The sequence below is a fragment of the Microcaecilia unicolor genome, chromosome 9 (assembly GCF_901765095.1).
Source record: "Microcaecilia unicolor chromosome 9, aMicUni1.1, whole genome shotgun sequence".
NCBI classification, from domain to species: domain Eukaryota; kingdom Metazoa; phylum Chordata; class Amphibia; order Gymnophiona; family Siphonopidae; genus Microcaecilia; species Microcaecilia unicolor.
The window spans coordinates 139,876,466-139,895,740 of record NC_044039.1 but is presented as its reverse complement, the minus strand read 5'-3'; the positions used below and the strand labels follow the sequence as shown (position 1 = coordinate 139,895,740).

The window sequence follows — 19,275 nt, the reverse complement described above, 5'->3', positions numbered from 1 at the left end:
GTAAAAGATAAGTCCTATTAGACTCTTCACATGGAATGTGTGTGGGGGGGGGGGGGGGGGGTTAAACTCTCCTATAAAGCGTCAAAAGATTATGCAATTTTTACAACTTCACCAAATTAATATAACTATGCTTCAGGAAACTCACCTCTCCTCAGAGGAATATCAAACATTTTGAAAATGGTGGGTATTCTCCTTAGTAGATTCACCGGCCTGCCATTGGAAAACAGGGGTCCTGATATTATTTCAGAAATCCCTAGACATACAAATTCACTCTGTATTACAGGACTCAGAGAGGTAGGTTTGTATTGGCTCATGTATCTGTTGATAGGAAGCCTTTGGTTCTGTGTAATGTATACGCCCCTAACAAGTACAACAAAATCCTTTTTTGCTAGAGTAATTAATGTCCTGCTCCCTTATGTTCATCAATATATTATTGTAGGATGCGACTTTAACATGGTATATGATCCTTCCATAGACCATTCCCACCTTTCGGGGGATTTGCGGATCTGCCTGTCTAGAGGACTGCCCTTACTCTGCAACACGTTTGATATGGTGGACTCTTGGAGATTTTTTTATACGACTGACCAAGACTATACACATCTCTCAAGGGCTCATTCCACTCATGCACAAATTGATTACATTTTAGTTTCCCAATCCCTTTTTTTGCAGTTGCAGCCCTCAGAAATAGGGCTGTATGGTATCTCTGACCATGCTATGGTTTGGGTCTCACTGGATTTTGCCCCCCTAGATACTAGAACTCACCACTGGCATTTTCCCATTGATCTTTACTTGGATACTGGATTTCATTCTTTTTTTTTTTTGTTCAAAAATGGAGGCAATATATAGATCACAATGCCGCTCACATGTCACAACCTATTCTTTTTTGGGACACAGCAAAAGGTGGTGTTCAGGGGAGAAATCACCACTTATGCAGCTCTTAAAAAGAAAATGAGGGATAAAGATATCCTATATTTAGAGAGACAAGTGATTAAAGTTAGGATAGCATGTGGGTCTACTAAATCTCCATCTGCTCAAGCAGCTTTCTTAGTCTCACAAGCAGCGCTCAATACTTTAATTCATCAGTGGAAGGTTAAATTGATAATATATTATAAATATAAACTACTTCTACATGAGGGGAGAGGTGGAAAATTATTGGCTCACTTTCTGAAAAAAACAGCGTAGCCCTAAAAGGTCTCTACAATTGCAAAGGGGAAGGAGGCTCGAAGACTTCCTCTGATGTAGAAATCGCAGTCATTTTCCAACTTTTTTTTTGAATGCCTTTATGCGGCTCTGGAAGTGAACAACTTAGATGGCGCTGTATATCTTGACAATATCCAGCTTCCCCATATGATGCCATTACAAGCAGAAAAGCTGAATCCCCCTTCACAGATGGTGAACTCGTATTGGCTCTTCAGGGAAGTGTGTTAAATCCCCGGGTCCAGACAGCTTTAGGGCTGAATTCTATAAAATTGAAGAGAAGACTAGACGAATTTCATATTTAATATAACAGTTTATTTACAATTCTACTGATTACCCTTAATTGGGATAGTCAGGAAGCATTTCTGTACTCAAATCATATCTACACAAGCAATATACAGCAAAGATATTAGCATGCTTAAAGCTAAGGAGTCAGAATGAATGCTTAAAAACAAAGCAATGTACAGCAGAGAGAGAAATCAGAGTGCTTAAAGCAATGCTATAGACAGACAAAGAGAAATTCAAAATGCTTGCTTCCTCCTTGTTTTCCCTCTAGTTTTATACCGGGCCTCTGACTAATTCTCTCATACAACATTCCTGTGCAAGTCTCAGAATACCACAAACTGTTAATCATGTGCAGAACATCTGCTTTCTATTACCCCCCTACTTTTTAGCCCACAGACTTTTTGGAGCCTGCCTTTGGCTAATGTTTAATGTCCGTCAAATTTCTCATGCCTCAGGAGGGTTAGTGTTAAAACAGCTTGTTGTAATCATGGAGCCTTCCACTCCGCATTTTTCATACTTTTATTCAAATCTTTCATACTTTTGTTCAACAAATCCTCCCTTTTGAGGCCTGGTATTCCAGGACTCAAACATCTGTTTTAGCTCCAGTCTGTATCCTTACCTCCCTTCTAAATTTCCTCCCCCCTTTGTTTGTGGCATTCAGTTTCTGCACGCTTTTTCAATATTTTTGGCTGACATATTAAAGTTCTATTTATTCTGAATTTCAGTTATCATTGTTATTTTAAAAACATCCTGGCACATCTTTGCAAACATGCTAATACATGTTGCATTAAACAGATTTAATTGTACTAGGGTACAAAATTTATATCTCTTGAGGTATATAATTTATAGGACAGTGAGCTTCATCAAAGGGAAGTACACTGTCATTCATTCTTACTTTTCATTAGCTGATGTGGCATTAAAAATTACACAAATTAAAAGCATAACATTTATTAACAGTTGTTACAACATTCTGCGTGTAAGTGCACTTTATCGGGAGAATGTGTTCAGTTGTCATACTATTAATCAGACACCAACATGATGTCTGTGGGCACTTGCCCATAAGCAAGGCTTGCTTATAAATAGTCTCATTTGTCCAATGAAGGTTTTCATCATCCCTTACACAGGCATTATTGGGATCACAGTCATGGTTTTATCATTGTAGTCCCATATATCATAGCTGGCAAGGACAAGGATGATGTCAGTCAGTGGGCACATATGATACAATCAGTCAAATTCAACATCTTGGCCACTGTAACAAGTCTATTATCATATGTGTTCATTGTCCATTAACAAACAACAACAGTCCAATACCATCATGTTTAGGGACATGATGTTTGTTTATTCTTTGTCCATTTCAATGTTATTAATTCGTCGAATATCTGCTAAATGTATCCAAGAAGTATGACCTTCCAGACAGGCAGCGGTCTGAGTAAGGGCCGTGATAGCAAAAGGCCCTACATACACAGGATCCTTCCATGTTTTATGTGTAAAGTTCTTTCGCAGTACTAGGTCACCTACTTTAAAAGCACAAACATCATTATTCCCTACCTGATGTGATACATTTGTACGAATCATGTCACTGGTCAAATTTAGCATTGGTTGTAATTTTTGCCAGTACTGAGCTGTGCTATCAGTACTTGCTATTTGCATCGGGAAGAAATGACGTCCTGTCTGAATTTGGAATGGGGTCCATTTAGTACGCCCATTAGGTTGGGCCCTTATAACCATCAAAGCTAATGGTAACAAATCAAGCCAGGTATATGGTTTACCTGCTGTTTCCTTGTTTAAAGCCTTCAGTAATACTCTCAATTTAGTTTTTAAAATACCATTGTAGCGTTCCACCAAACCATTGGAGGTGGGGCGATACACTGATACTTTCCTGTGTGTTAAACCCATAATTGTTTCCATTTCTTTCAAAACACTGTTATTAAAATGTGTCCCGTTATCAGAAATTATTCTACATGGACACCCATGCCTTGGCATAATATGAGTTACCAGGCATTGTACCACTTCATGTGCTGTCTCCCTTTTACATGGAAATGCTTCTACCCACCTTGAAAAAGCATCCACCCAAACTAACAAATACCTTTTTCCTTGCACTGGAACAATCATATCAGTGAAATCTATATACCATTCTTTTGCTGGGCCTTCTGGTATTGGAAGTGTCCCAGGCGATATTTTAGGACCTCGCTTAGGTATGTTAATATTGCATACCATGCAATTCTGCACAACCTGTTGAATCAAGTTATCAATTTTCAAAGTCCAAAATCTTTGCTCAAATTGTTGCCTCATTGTTTCCTTATTCCAATGCATGGTTGCATGCCACTCAGCCAATACCTTAATCGCCTGGCTCATTGGCATGCAAGGTAATCCTTCTTCTGCATTAAACCATTCACTTCCCAATTTCGTACATCCTCTCTTCAACCATTTTCACTTTCCTGTCCCTCTGGCTGCCACATTTCAATCTTATCTACATTCGTAAGTGGCCCTTCCTGTGTCTGTCTAGTATTATACAAAATCTTTTCACTTTGCTTAACCACCTCCGTTGCTGCTGCATCAGCCATTGCATTACCTAGTGCCTCAAAGGTTGGCTTTTCAGTGTGGGCCGGGGTCCACACAACTGCAGTTTTTCTACCTTCACGTTCCCTTCTTGCCAAAATTTCAAATAGCAATTTCCAATATGTGTAATGTTGTAAATTTTTACCTGCACTGGTTATCATCCCCCTACGCTGCCATTTTAATATATGATACTGTAGTGAACTTGCAACATAACCACTATCAGTATATATAGTGACATTTTGAGTCATATCAGTGTGTTGTAAGGCCGTAATAACGGCTAAAAGTTCAGCATGCTGTGCAGTATGATCAGGAGGGGTTTTATATTGTACTTGCATTATCTTTCTTAGATTCTCATCTACCTGCACGCAGGCAAAGCCTGCAACAGTCCTTTCACAAGCTCCATCTGTAAACCATATTAATCCATCAGATAAGGGTTCAAAAGTAAGACAGTGAAATGTAGGGATTTCTATAGTATCAAATCCCTAGACTCTGGATGAAGAGGTATTGAAAAGAATGCATTAGACATATGCATATATATTCTGGGTATGCAAAAGTGTAGCAGGATTTGCACAAATTGGAAATTGATTTTTTGTAACCTCATTTAGCTCTCTTAAATCATGTACTATCCTTACATTGTTTTCCCCTTTTGGGACAGGAAACAATGGGGTATTGTACGGGGATACTGAAGGTTCAATAATACCACATTTCAATAATTTATCAATGTGCTCCAGGGTTTTGGATACTAATTTAGGTCGTATGGGGTAAGGGTCTTGCTTCGGCCCCTTTGCCCCTTCTATTAATTCTATCTTATGGGGTTTTGCATTTATGGCTAGTCCATATGGTGAATCACTTGTACTCCAAATATGTTGTGGTAATTCTTCCATAACCCTTACTTTATTTTCATTATTCAACTGTTGAACCATGGTGAGCAAACTTGATATTTCTTTATTTCCAAAATCTAAACACAATCCTAATTGAGACAACAAGTCTCTACCACACAAATTTACTGGGCAATCAGGTGCCACTAAGAAGGGTACCACAGCCTCCCTTGAACCGTGCGGTTGGCATTCCAATCGCACCAGAGTCGGTTCTGTTAGCCTTTTTCTTTGTCCTATCCCCGTAAATCCCACTGTTGTTCTATACTGATTTGAAAGCTTAACTCCCAGTGGTTTTGCACACAACACAGAGGTACTCGCCCCTGTATCTATCAAAAATCTCACAGGAGTTCCATATTTGCCAATTGTCAATGTAATAAAGGGTTCCCTTGTGTCTAATCTGAAAATCATTCCCTCTTCCTGACACGGGTTTGCTTCCAGTCAATAGCATTGGTCTGGAATATTCTGCCAAGTTGGAAAAGCATTTACAGTACCCTGTCTCTGTACTGCAGCCCCTGGTCCCTGTGATTGCGTCGCCGGCTGCTGTAAGGCAGTCTGCGGGGCACTCACAGGCATCCCTACTACTTGTGGCATCAATCCTTGCTGCGTCTGCATTTGTACTTGGGGCATTCCTGCATTCTGATAACATTCTGAAGCATAGTGACCAAATTGCTGACAAATCATATTGTTCAGATGTTATTAAAGATTTTAAATCATCTCTTTCACTTAGCCCTACACACAGAATTTCTAGGACTGTGACTAATTCAAACCAGATGATCTCTTAACACTGCAGGAATCTCACTTAAAAAAGAATCAAACAAAGTTAAATTGCAAAGACATTCCACATAGAGAACTAGAAACAGAATAACACATATTTTAAAATAAACAGAGATCAGAATTCCCTATAAGACAAAGAACTTATTTAAATCTAATCTAAAACAATCTTTTAAAAGGAACAAAGAAAAAATTTCAGTTCTTCCTGACCTGTCTAACCTAGCTTAGCAACAGCCAGACACCGAGAAATCAAAAACAGATGACATTCCTCAACCTTCAGGCTGAACAAAAGGTTGCTTTTCCCGCTCTTGCTGTATTTTTTCAAACGATCCATACTGAGACCAGCTCAAAAAAGAATCTTTTGCATCATACCATTTCTCATGTATTTTTTCAATCTGTTTTTTTTCTAATGGGAATAATTCTATGACATGCTGCAAAGGGGAGCATTTTTTTGAACTATCTAAATCTAAATACATAGCATACACAGGAGGCTTTTCTTTCTTATCTGCCCCTTTCCCTTTCATTGTATTCTGACTATTACAATTTCTCCTATAAAGCCACAACCTACAAAAATATACTACTGCACCTAAACCAAGAAAATATACAAAACAGAAAACTACAAAGCTAAACACATATACTACTAATAAGTCCACAATGTAAGCTTACTTACGCGTCTTCTTATTTCTCTTTTTAGCAAGCCCAGGAGTTGTCACCTGTATGTCCACGTCAGTAGTTTGATCAATCCCACATCAGTGGAGCACAGTAATCAGGCGTAAACAACGCTTGCTCTCTCAAAATCCTGTAAAAAACTTCGTTAACAACACACACTTAATTTGTTATTCGTCTCGCCTTCTCTTTTCCGTGTGCGGCCTAATTGTACTCCTGGCTGGCTCGCCACTTTGAAGAGAAGACTAGACGAATTTCATATTTAATATAACAGTTTATTTACAATTCTACTGATTACCCTTAATTGGGATAGTCAGGAAGCATTTCTGTACTCAAATCATATCTACACAAGCAATATACAGCAAAGATATTAGCATGCTTAAAGCTAAGGAGTCAGAATGAATGCTTAAAAACAAAGCAATGTACAGCAGAGAGAGAAATCAGAGTGCTTAAAGCAATGCTATAGACAGACAAAGAGAAATTCAAAATGCTTGCTTCCTCCTTGTTTTCCCTCTAGTTTTATACCGGGCCTCTGACTAATTCTCTCATACAACATTCCTGTGCAAGTCTCAGAATACCACAAACTGTTAATCATGTGCAGAACATCTGCTTTCTATTACCCCCCTACTTTTTAGCCCACAGACTTTTTGGAGCCTGCCTTTGGCTAATGTTTAATGTCCGTCAAATTTCTCATGCCTCAGGAGGGTTAGTGTTAAAACAGCTTGTTGTAATCATGGAGCCTTCCACTCCGCATTTTTCATACTTTTATTCAAATCTTTCATACTTTTGTTCAACAAAATCCTCCTTGACCATATAATAACTACATTATTATAGTTTTCACATATGATCACTCAAAGTTCTCCCAGATTCCATCCAAACGCACTTGATTGTTCTTTTAAAACCTGACAAGGATCCTTGTTTGCCAGATTCATATAGGCCTATCTTGTTGCTTAATTTGAAGCCAAACTTTTTGCAAAAATTTTACAAACCGTCTGGCAAAAATTCTGCCAGATTTGGTGGACAATGCCCAGGTGGGATTCGTTAGGAGATGGACAGCCACTAAAAATATCTTATTTTGGCCTCGAGAGAGACAGTTCATTCACTTAAGCCTTCGCTTTTGATCAGCTTCGATGCTGAAAAGGCTTTCGACCGTGTCTCTTGGAATTTTCTTTTTCAAAAGCTTCAGACCTATGGAATCACGGGGTCTTTTTTTGATGCAGTGAGAGTTTTATACTCAGTCCTGGATCCGTTCCTATGGGTTAATGATCTGTACTCGTGGTCCTTTCCAATTCAGTGTGGTACAAGGCAGGGCTGCCCTGTCTTGCCACTTCTCTTCATGTAGATCCCCTGGTTAGTGTTGTGTTCGCAAATCCAGAAATCCAAGGCATACCCTTTAAATCTTCAGGTCTTGGCCTTTGCAGATGATATCTTAGTACATTCATGAACCCCCAACATTCTTTAGACACAATGACAATTTTCCAGGAATATGGAGACTTCAGGCTTCCGACTTAATCGCCAAAAATCCTTAGTTTTAGCCTTTTCGGACAAGGTAAAGCAGGACTGGGTGGGCACTTTCTTCCTACGTTGGGTTTCCGTTATCTAGAGATTCACTTATCAATGACACAGTCTGAATTATATCACCTTAATATTTCATGCTTATTAGATTTGACAATATCCTCGTTGGCCAGTTGGTAAACACTACCCCTGGGGCTCCATGGTAGAATACACTTATTCCGGATGGTGGAATTTCTTAGGTGGCTCTTTACATTTCAAATGCTTCCCCTCTCTCTTCTGAAAAAAAGACCATTGTCTCTTGTACTGTCACCTATCTCGTTTTCTTTGGAGTGGAAAAAAAAAAACCAAAGATTGCACTGAAGCTGTTATTTGGTAATTGGAGAACGGGAGGGTTAGGGTTGCCAGACCTAACGAAATATAGCCTAGCCTGTTTGGCCCGACACATAGGTGATTGGTTCTTAGATAGGGAGGATTACACTCCAATTAGGGTAGAATCTGAAATCTTTACCCTGTGGCACTTGGGATATCTTTTGCAGGTGCCGGCGAGACAACTTTCGCAGCTGGTATGAGGTCATGTCCTATTGGCCTTCTTGCTGCATCTCTGGAGAATTCTCACCTCTTCTTGGGAGATTTCTACCCACACTTCAGCTTTGTTGCCTATCAAGGCAAATGTGGCTTTTATTCCAGGTATTGATAATGATGCCTTTAAAAGGAGGAGGTACTTAGGCGTACAATATCTCTACCAGGTCCTGCACTCTGATGGATCGCTCTTGCCATTACAGACCTTAGGAGGACACCTTACACAAGCTGAGGATATTTTTGCATACCATCAATTTATGCCACTATGTGACATCTCTGGAACATACAGCTCTGACCACAGGTCATATTTGAAATTACAATCATTTTTATGCGCAGAGGAATGGGATCACTTATCGGTCTCCGTCCTTCATAAAGCTATATTACAGCTCCTTTCACAGAGATCTATAACACATCTTCAAGTTAAATGGGCGGCAGACATGAACAGGGTTCCCTTAGTTCCACATTTGACTCTTACAGCTGACCTGCGTGAATGTCCATTTCGGTTCTTATACAGGGCATATTTCTCACAAACTCAATGTTTCATGTGAGTAGTACTGATACTCATAGGTGGTTGGTGGCCCAACTGTTTGGGGAGGCTAAAGGGGGTGGGGTTAGGGGTGGGGCCGGGGGTGGAGCTTAAATCCATAATTGTCTGATAACACAGAAAAAAATAAAAATAAAAGTCACAATTAATACTTTTATTAAATTTAGATATTAGATATGTATCATATGTCAAAGAATAAAGTGGTTGCTCAAAGCATATTCTAAGCACAATCGCTCAACTGCAAAACACTATGCACAACTTTGTGCAAAAACACACTCAGAACCTTACTGTACCATAAATATTACACTGGACAGAACCTAATACACCAATATACCACCCATACGGAAAATGCAGACCGTCAACAATATGAAACAAGGGATCATATCATCACAATTCTCATGTAGAGCCACAAAACACCCTAATTCATGTTTAATGTGGGATAAAATGCCATAAATAAGTAAATAAATATAAACTTTTAATGTTGAGCACCTGATTCTCAAAGTGGACATATTCCAAACACTATAATGAAAATAAAATGATCTTTTCTACCTTTGTTGTCTGGTTGTCCGATTCTGCTGCTATCTGTTCTCAGTGCAGGTCAGGAAGTCATCCTCCTTAAATATCTCCCTGGCAACCCAGCCAGCCAACCCCCCCTCCTCCTGCTCTCCCAGCAGTAAGGTAAACAAACCATAAACCAATTTCTACAATTGGTTACACAAGGCTAGAGGGCTTTCACTGCAGCTCCTGCTGTGAGGATGGAGGTAAATCAACAATTTAAACCTCTCAGAGCACAGCAGGGGAGGCTTAGCCTGTCCAAGCCTCTTATACCGGGCGGCTATGCTGATACTCCTTTATGCCGAAAATGTGATCTTCTCCACAACTTTTTTTTTTCATTCTTTTTGGGAATATACAGTTATTCGTTACTTTTGGCAGAGGATAATTCATTTCTTGGGTTGGGAGATTGCCTGTTTTCCGCTGTTCCAATGTTGGTGCTGGGTCTTTTATTAGACTGTCATGAGGTTTTTTTTGTTTGCAGAGTGGGAGTAGCCGTCTTAAGGCAGCTCTGTTGGGGAAAAAAATCCATTTTGAAAACATTGACAGTGCCAGAGGCTCCCTTTTACTGGGGTTGGTGAAATATGCTCCATAACCACATGCTCCAGGAAAAGCTTCATGCAGGCAACCCCTTAAACAGAAGAGAAAATTTTTCTCTATATGAGTTCCATATCGTTCATTATTACCTCCTAGAGATCGGAGTTTTGTCTTGAACTCTCTCTAGGTACTAATTACGGTTAGCCTATTTTACTTCGAAGGCTTCAATGTGATATCTGGATTAAAAAAACAAAACACAATATTACTCATGGAAACCGTCTACTGTTAGGAGGCAGTCAGTTTCATTTGGAGAGAGATTCATAAGAGCACAGGCTCTTCCCTGCTTCAGATGATAGAAGAACTGTAATCATTCTGGCTCTACAGTGACCTGGTTATCTATGAGGGTAGGTTGTAGGTTTTTTAATTAAAACATATTTTTTTGTAGATTGAGGTATAGATCTTTTTATTTGAGGTAAGAGAAGAGGGCTGTTTACAGTAAGGGGGGGATTGTAGACCGGGTTATTGTACATTTTTCTGATGGTTTGTTCACTACCTGGCTCTTAGTTCACTTGTGCCTGGTTTATTATTGACATATACATTAGTCCTTTCAACTGATACTGGAGGGAGGGGGGAGGGATGGGGAAGGGTAAGTTTGTATTAGGTATGTAATAAGAAAGAAATCTTGTTTAACTGTTGATGTTTTCAATCAAAAGATTAAAAAATTGGTATGATGGACCTGGAATATCATGTTTATTTGTATTAAAACTTTCTGTATCACCCTAGCTGACTGGCAGATCTGGGCGGTTTACACATCTAAAAATATAAACTTAGGAAAGAAACCAAGCAGTCAAACAGAGACAAAGGTCTAAGGGAAACCAGCAAATTAGGGGAGGGGGGGATGAGGGAGGGAGGGAATAACTAGAATGGAGGGCAGGACAAAGTAGTAGTAAGGGGAAGGGAACAGGTGATGAACCAACCACAAGCGTCTTCAATAACAAACACTTTAACTTATCTGTGGCCCATTCCAAGTATATGTCATTGCAAGGGAAAATAGAATCTTCTGCAGGAGTGGAAGGTTTGCTATTAACAAAATGGGCGAGAAAAGGAATACAAATTGTGAAACATCTTTTAGAAGAAGAACTAACAAAGATGTATGATGGTCTAAGGGAAGAGTATGGGTTGAGGGAGCATGATGGGTTCTTGGGCTGCATTTCAGTTAAAATTTTAATTGCCAATCATATGATTAAAGGTATGTTCCCCTCCCCTCCCCCCTCACTTCATCTTGTTGTGAGTTTGGGCAAGTCACTTAACTCTCCATTGCCCAGAGTCCCAAGGAACTGCATTGTGGTGAAAAAAAATAACTAAATAATATACCTTTTAATTGCACAATTACAAATCTTAATTGAAATGCAGCCCTATAAAAATTAAAGAAGAAAAAGTAATGAAAAGATAAGAAATACAAACTATTGAAAAATTAAAGATTCTAAAACAGCATGCAGAATAGCTATAAACGGCCTACTTCAGAAAAGCAAGCCTAAGTTCCCCTATTTACAGACATTGCATTATTTGGTATCCTGACTCAGAACAAGAAGGAAGATTGGACCCCACGGAATTTGATAAGGTGTGGCTGACGGAAGATATGTAATAGGGGTTAATAGCAAGATAATACAGAGGATTTATGAAGGAATATAGAACTCCCCACTTTAAAGACATGGAAGGCAAATGGTCAAGAAATGTGGGCGTTTAAGCTATCCAAGAAGTATTTCCAAGCAAGGGTGTCCCAGGGCAAAGGATTAGAAGAGAGGAAAGTACATTTTAAAAGCCTGCATAGTGTATGCATGCATCCAACTGGGCTTGGAGTGCAGGGAACCTTTTTGTATTGTCTGGGATTCCATGAAAACAGTATTGGGAGGTAATATGGGAACATCTTTGTGCCGTTATGGGGTCAGAAACCAGATGTGTGTTTGCTGGCCATTGAGGAAGAAATGATATTATTTATTAGGATTCATTTACCACCTTTTTGAAGAAATTCACTCAAGGCGGTGTACAGCAAGAATAAGTCAAACATAGACAATTACAGTAGTAAAAACATCCAATACGATACAAGGTATGGCACAGTATGCTGCATTACAGTGTCAACACTATGCCAGTGGTTCCCAAATCTGGTCCTGGAAGCATCCAGGCTCTAGTGCTTCTATTGTCTTTGTTATGAAGGCATATCTTAGCTAAATGGTATATCCTGATACAGTGGATTTCAGAGACTCTGATTTTAACCTTCTGGAGAAACCAAATGTGTGAATTGCTGAGGATGGAAAGAGTGTCAGCCTTGACTAAAAGGAAGTAAGCCATGCATAAACATTTGAAGGTGTAGGATTTGTTTTATATGTCTGACCCCTAGGTTATGTAGTGGATTGATGAACTGCTTGGATGAGTGAGATAAATGGTTATATATTTGACTTGTGGGGTGGGGGTAGTGGGAAGAGGGGATAGGGGTGGGTTAGAGAGTATTTGGACAAAAGGGGAAAGAAATTAAAATGGAAAAGCTATTCTAAGTGAATTGCAATGTTGAATTTCAGTGTGTATAGAGCCATTATACTATTGTATTAGAGTGGTGGAGTAATCTAGAAATCAGAGCACCCAGCTGACAGCCAGGGAAGCCAGGTTCAAATCTCACTGCTGCTCCTTGTGATCATGGGCAACCCACTTAACTCTCCGTTGCCTCAGGTACAAAATTAGATGGTAAGCCCTCCAGGGACAGAAATGTACATAGTGTACCAGAATATATCTCATCTTGAGCTAATATTGAAGAAGGTATAATGTTTCAATGTACAGTTTAAAATTATTTTGTAGTTTTAAAGCAAAGACTCGGAATTGTTAGATTTTGAGTATTCATAAGTTCATGAATTTAATACCAACTAAATTTACACTGTTTTCAATTTTTTTTCAATTGATGCATTTACATCATTTTCTTACAGTATTATAAGGAACTGCAGAAGGAATATATTGATGATGACCATGATAGAAGTATCTCTGTGACTGGTTTCTCTGTTCAGATGTTTACAGTTCCCACGTTGGTATGTACTATATTTTTAATCAAATTTTGTCTATAAGATTCTGGAATAAATGTTTTTTCTGTGTTGAAAATATGGATAGTTATGCTGATTCAGTCTGCAAAATGTATTGTATTTTCATGAAATTGTGAGACACCTTTTTAAAGTTTCCTGTTAATTTAAAGGAAGGATTTTCTGTTTATTCCTTCTCATTTATACCCTTTTGGGAGCCATCCTGCTATTTTTTTTCAGTAGGGTCTTTATCTTTGTGGTGAGGTAGTTTCTATAAGCATTTTTTTATGTTTCTTCATGGATGTCATCTTGGTGCTCTTATCACCTTAGAAAACCATTGGTAGGGATATTTTTGACTTAATTTTTGTATGTCCATAATCTGCAGTGGCCCCAGTGCATCCAACGATATTGAATCAATTTGTAAAACAAATTTCTTTTTTTAAAACTTTTATTTTAGGTACCAATCAGACAAAGCCATTTACATTGCAATTTCATGAAACATATACAATGCAATTTGCTTAAGTGCAAGGGTCTGGGACCAAAGAAATGCATGCAGTTAACCGGAGCGTGCACTTAACCGTTGTGACCCAAAGAAGCTTGACATCTGATAAACATATGTACAGTACTGTTTTATACGTACAGTATGCAGTCTCTGTTAACTGATGTTAGGCTTGCTTGAAGTAATCAGTTATAGTCCACTGTACACTATTGTGTCTGTGAGTTCTATAGACTGTCTGCCAGACGGTAAAAAACTGTCATAGCATTGACATCCAGTGGCCTCCAGATAGGCCCGCATGATGTTGAGAATCTCCAGCGCTCTTGCAAAAGTGACAGGAGGTTGTTGAATTTCATCAGCATGTGCCTCGCTGCTCATTTCATCATCTGTTTCATCATCAGCCGTTGCCTGCGTGTAGGCGCATATCTCAGCATCAGTGCTGTCGTCAGCTGTTTGTAGATCGTAATCAAGAGCTACGTAGTGATGAAACTCCTCTTCAGTAACACCGGCTGGGATGTTAATAGCCTGTTCATCTGACACGTTTTCAACAGCTGCATCTGTTTCGTCCCTCTCCATATCCTTAACAAAGGTTGCCCGCTTGTAGCAGTTCACAATGGTTGCCTGTGTAACATGATTCCAGGCTTCTTTCTGCATATGTAAGGAATCCAACAGTGATAAATTACGAGCCAGTTCAACAGCACGTTTATCCTTGCCAGTTTGGTCATCCATAACACTCATCAGACGACGTAGCAGAAGAGCCAGATAACGTTGTTTGAAATTGGCTATTATGCCCTGATCCATAGGTTGGATCAGAGAGGTAGTGTTTGGTGGCAGGAAGACCACCTTGATGTTAGACAGCCTGACATCATCCCTGTGTGCAGCACAATTATCACAAAGCAACAAAATCTAACGCCTTTGTACCCACATTCTAGTGTCTAACTTCTTTAGCCACAGCTTCCAAATTTCCCCAGTCATCCATGAATTTGCGTTAGCCTCGTATGACACAGGAAGTCGCTTAACTTTCTTGAAGCAACGGGGCTGTTTGCTCTTTCCAGTGACGAGTGGTTCCAACTTCTCACTCCTATCCATATTGCAGCAAAGGAGGATCGTCAGTCGGTCCTTCGACGTTTTACCTCCAGTAGTTTCGGCATGTTTTAATGCAAGTGTTCCATCAGGAATCGTTCGCCAGTAAAGACCGTTTTCGTCAGCATTGAAAATGTCACGAGGTGCAAACTCGTTCAAGATGGTAGGAAGAACTGAAACAACCCAATTTTCAGCACCAAAGTCATTAGCGTCTTGTTTCTTACCATGCTGTTTCTTGAATTTTATGTTGTTCTTTCCTTCCATCTTTCCAACCATCCAACAGTGACTTTGAATTCAGTTAGTCCAAGACTTTCAGCTAGCTGGTTAGCTTTCTCCATAAGTAGTGGACCACTGACAGAAAACTGCCTGTTCCTGACTCAAGAAAATCACCAAAGAAGAGCATCTTCTACCTCCTCAGCTTTTCCCGCCCATTTTTGTTTCCGTTGTGGATTTGTATTGTTTTGCCAGTCTTCCAGAAGCTGGTCTTTCTGCTTCAAGACACGTGCAGTGGACTTTGATCCTGGGGAACTGAGTTCGATTCCCACTGCAGCTCCTTGTGACTCTGGGCAAGTCACTTAACCCTCCATTGGCCCTGGTGCAAAATAAGTACCTGAATATATGTAAACCGCTTTGAATGTAGTTGCAAAAACCTCAGAAAGGCGGTATATCAAGTCCCATTTCCCTTTCCCTTTAGCAACAGATGCTTGACTTTGTTTGTTTTCTAATTTTTTAAGAACTTCTATTCGTTCAGCCAGTGTTAAAGTCTTACAGTTCCACTGCGACGATGATGACCCCAGTGTATACTCTAACAACATTCTTCCGCTTATTTTGCCTGTGGCAGCTAAAGGGGCGGTAAATTTGAAATCTCGTGGGTTGTCCCGCACCAATCTGCTTCCATATTTCGTGCGCGCGCTTATGCAGAGTCTTCCCTACAGAGGAGTGGTCTTTAACCATGCATGTAAGCGAATCTTGCACTTATCAGTGGTGTTCTAAACTGAAGTTTGTCCGCATAGAAATTGATGCCACCAAAAATTGCATGAAGTTAAACAGAGCATGCGCTTATCCGACGTTCACTTAAATGGACTGCACTGTATTCGGTAACAAGCAATTGGGTCTCTTCCTTCCTGTGAGAGGAACTAAAGCAAAATCTGCAGCAAGTCGCTGACTAATTCTCCTGAAGTTCCCATCTTCTCTTTCTTTAAAACTGTTTTTATACCCTTTCTTTCACGTCTAACTGTATACTATGAGGCATATTTTCAAAGCACTTTGGGAGGCTAAGTTCCATAGGTTTCTATGGAACTTTGGGAGGCTAAGTGCTTTGAAAATGAGCCTCTATATGTGCAAAGCTCCACATCTGCTGACTCCCTCCCACCTTCCTGGTTTGTGCTGAATCTGCAGTTAATTACTTACTTCTACACCCTACCCACCTTTTCTTGTTTGTTTACTTTCTCAGTTCTATTCCTTCAGAAATGCTGTTCTTATCTTTAAGCTGTACTTTGCCCCTAGAGTCTGTCACATCCATCTTCACCCTTTTGATGTTATGCTGATGTCTTCACTTGTTATTGCTTTTCCCTGGCAGGCTGGTATTGTCATCACACAACCTCCCAGTGAAACAGCCTGGCTCTGCTTCATTCAGGGGTTACAGACTCCATTTTTCATAACAAGCAGCTATCATATGCATAGAGATTTGTACAATTTTCAAACATGCCAGCTTGTGCAAATGGATATACATAGAGGAAGTATAATAACAGAATACCTTTTCATGGGTAGAGTAGTAATTTGTTAATAAATCATAATCAGTGTATCATTTGGGAGGGACTGGTTAAAGGGACACCCTAGCACTGTTATATTTGTGCAGAGATTTTTTTTTCTCCTAGTAAAGGGCCACTAAAAGAGATATAATGTTATGAGAATGAATCAGGTGCTCAACATTCAGAGTTTCTATCTATCTATCTATCTATCTATCTATCTATCTATCTATCTATCTATCTATCTATCTATCTATCTATCTATCTATCTATCTATCTATCTATCTATCTATCTATCTATCTACTTATTTTTGACATTTATATCCCACATTAAACATGAATTAGGTTGAAACCTGGGAGCATTTAAATTCTTTTTTTTTTTTTCCTGTGCCTACATCAAAAGAAAAAGATGGCATATGGGAACTTGCTCCTTCTGTTTTGTGGATTCCAGTGGTATATTATAAAAATGCACTTGCTTTTTTAAAAAATGCCCATTTGGGTATATATTCTAATCTCAACTTTGTTAAATGTTTGACATATCCATCTATTTGCGCCCATAGTATAACTGAATTCCGTTCTTTCTGTACTTTTCAAATGGCAATCTTCACCTATTGGCTTTAGCCCATATAACAGGCTAGATAGGCTCACCCCGTCTCCTGTTTTATCTAACCTCCTTGGTAAAAAGGGTTGAGGGAGTGTGGGTGCAGGGAAGAAGGAAGAAGATTGATAAGGGGGACATTCATGGAGGAGTGGGGAAGAGAAAAGGGAAAATAGAGTACATGGGATACAAAGGGATAGAGAGGAGAGGGGGACATGCTATTCATGGATATGTGTATCTTAATTTTGTATTTAGTAGAGTATGGAAGAAAATGGTTTTTTTTAACTTTTACTAGTATTTTTACTGCTTACAGAATCTTGCTTTCTTGGGAGGGAGTCAACGTGACTGCAGCACGGCAAGGGCGGGCCTGGGGTTTGGAATGGAGGAGATTACTTGATGCAGGGACGGTTTAGATTCCGGTCGAGACAGGTTAGATTTCTGCCCCATTCAACTCTCTCTTTTGGAGAATTAGGCAGTCTTGTCGGGATCATTTTTTTTGCTTTTCAGAGGCAGGGATCCTCTGTGCACACAGTTCCTTCCTTTCTTTCAAAAGTGATATCAGCATTTCATTGTAATCTGTAGAGCTTCCGTCTTTTCGCAGAGAGGATGAAGAGGCTCATATTCTTTCTTGAAGCTTCTTGATGTGTGTAGAATTCTCATTACATATCGGGGAAATAATGAGTGAGTTTCGCAAATTGGACAGAATGTGCTTTTTAGTAAACAGAAGCTTAGCTTTCTGGCTTCTAAACCCACAATTGCTAAATGGCTGAAGGAGACTATCGCATCAGCTTATTTGTTTGCAGAGAAGCAAGCTCCTCAGGCCTTGTGGGCTCATTCTATAAAGCGTACATCAACATCCTGGGTGGAGACTACTATACTGTCTCCAGTGGATATTTGCAAGGCACTACAGGGTGGATGTTGTGTCATGCTCAGAAGCTAGTTTTGGGGCTATGGTCCTCAGGACAGTGGCGCTGTGATCCCACCCACTCTAGGGATTGCTTTTGAAAACCTCACAGGTTCTTGAATAGTGGGAAGCTACATAATGAAAGGAGAAATTAGTTCTTTCTGATAATTTTCTTTCCATTAGTCCTTCCCAATATTCCAGAGGCCTGCCCAAGGTTTCTGAGATGCTTAGTTGGTGTGAAGTAATGTGTCAATTTGCATGGTTGCTTCCTGCATATCTCTTGTTCTTTACAAGTTCCAGAGATGAGAGAGGTCTACACTTGTTTGCTCATCTGGTTAGTGTTAGGCTAGCGAGTTTTTTAAGGTGGTTGTATTTGTTCTGAGTTTCTCCATACTGCTTGCCGTCGTAAATACTGAGGAGCTGTACTGGATGCCAAGAGAGATGTCTTGCGCAGTTTTCTGTTCTCTATCTCCACCTGCTGGTTTATGGACACAACTATCCCACAGATTCTAGAATATTAGGGAAGGACTAATGAAAAGAAAATTATAAGGGAAGACCTAATTTCTCCTTAAAGCTGTTTTGAAAAAAGGTTTGAAGGGAAAGTCCTATGTTTTTGTATCTGCTAGATACTTCTGGATTGGCCACTATTAGAAACAGGATACTAGGCTTGACGGATATTTGATGTAACATAATGTGGCAATTATGTTCTTTTAAAGACCACTTATTCTCAGCAGCAGTGTCTGAGGGTCCAGTGTCTGGTCATCAGTATATCTCAAGTGAATCGGGAAATGACCCAACATTTCTACCCTGAGCCCTCTTTCTCCAACTGAAATTGGATGGTCTCAGCCATATGCTAATGATTAAGGCCACCATCCATTTTAGCAGCTGTCCTCGCATGTTCCAAATGAGCCTCACTATAGATTTATACAGAGGCAATCACAAGTTTTTCCTGCTGGCTATTCTCCTTCCTATGCAATCAAACATCCTTCTGGCTTTTGCTGTTGCCCTTCTTTTTTAAAACCTTTTTGACAACCTTAAAATCATCAGATAAAAATTTCCAGTCCCCCTCTTCTTTTATTCACAGATGTACTTCATAAGGTTAAGGGTAATGCAGTTTATCAAATGCCTTTTTGTGGTACAATCAGAGATTTACATATTTATGTACAGGTACTTCCTCTGTCCCTAGTGGGCTTCCAGTCAAAGGTTTTATGTGTGTGCATGTTCACCTAGGGCCATGGAAGGTTAAGTGACTTACCTAGGGTCACAAGGAGCTGCAGTGGGAATCAAACCCTGGTTGCAGT

The 19,275-nt window shown here is 39.7% G+C and overlaps 1 protein-coding gene across 1 annotated transcript in view; it reads left to right on the top strand.

Moving 5' to 3' along the window:
- UBR1 (ubiquitin protein ligase E3 component n-recognin 1) overlaps nucleotides 1-19,275 on the top strand; it is a 718,041-nt gene that overhangs the window by 186,043 nt on the left and 512,723 nt on the right. The window contains exon 11 of the mRNA XM_030215524.1: nucleotides 13,059-13,157. Coding sequence (XP_030071384.1) covers nucleotides 13,059-13,157 — 99 coding nt within the window. The remainder of the gene's footprint in view (nucleotides 1-13,058; nucleotides 13,158-19,275) is intronic.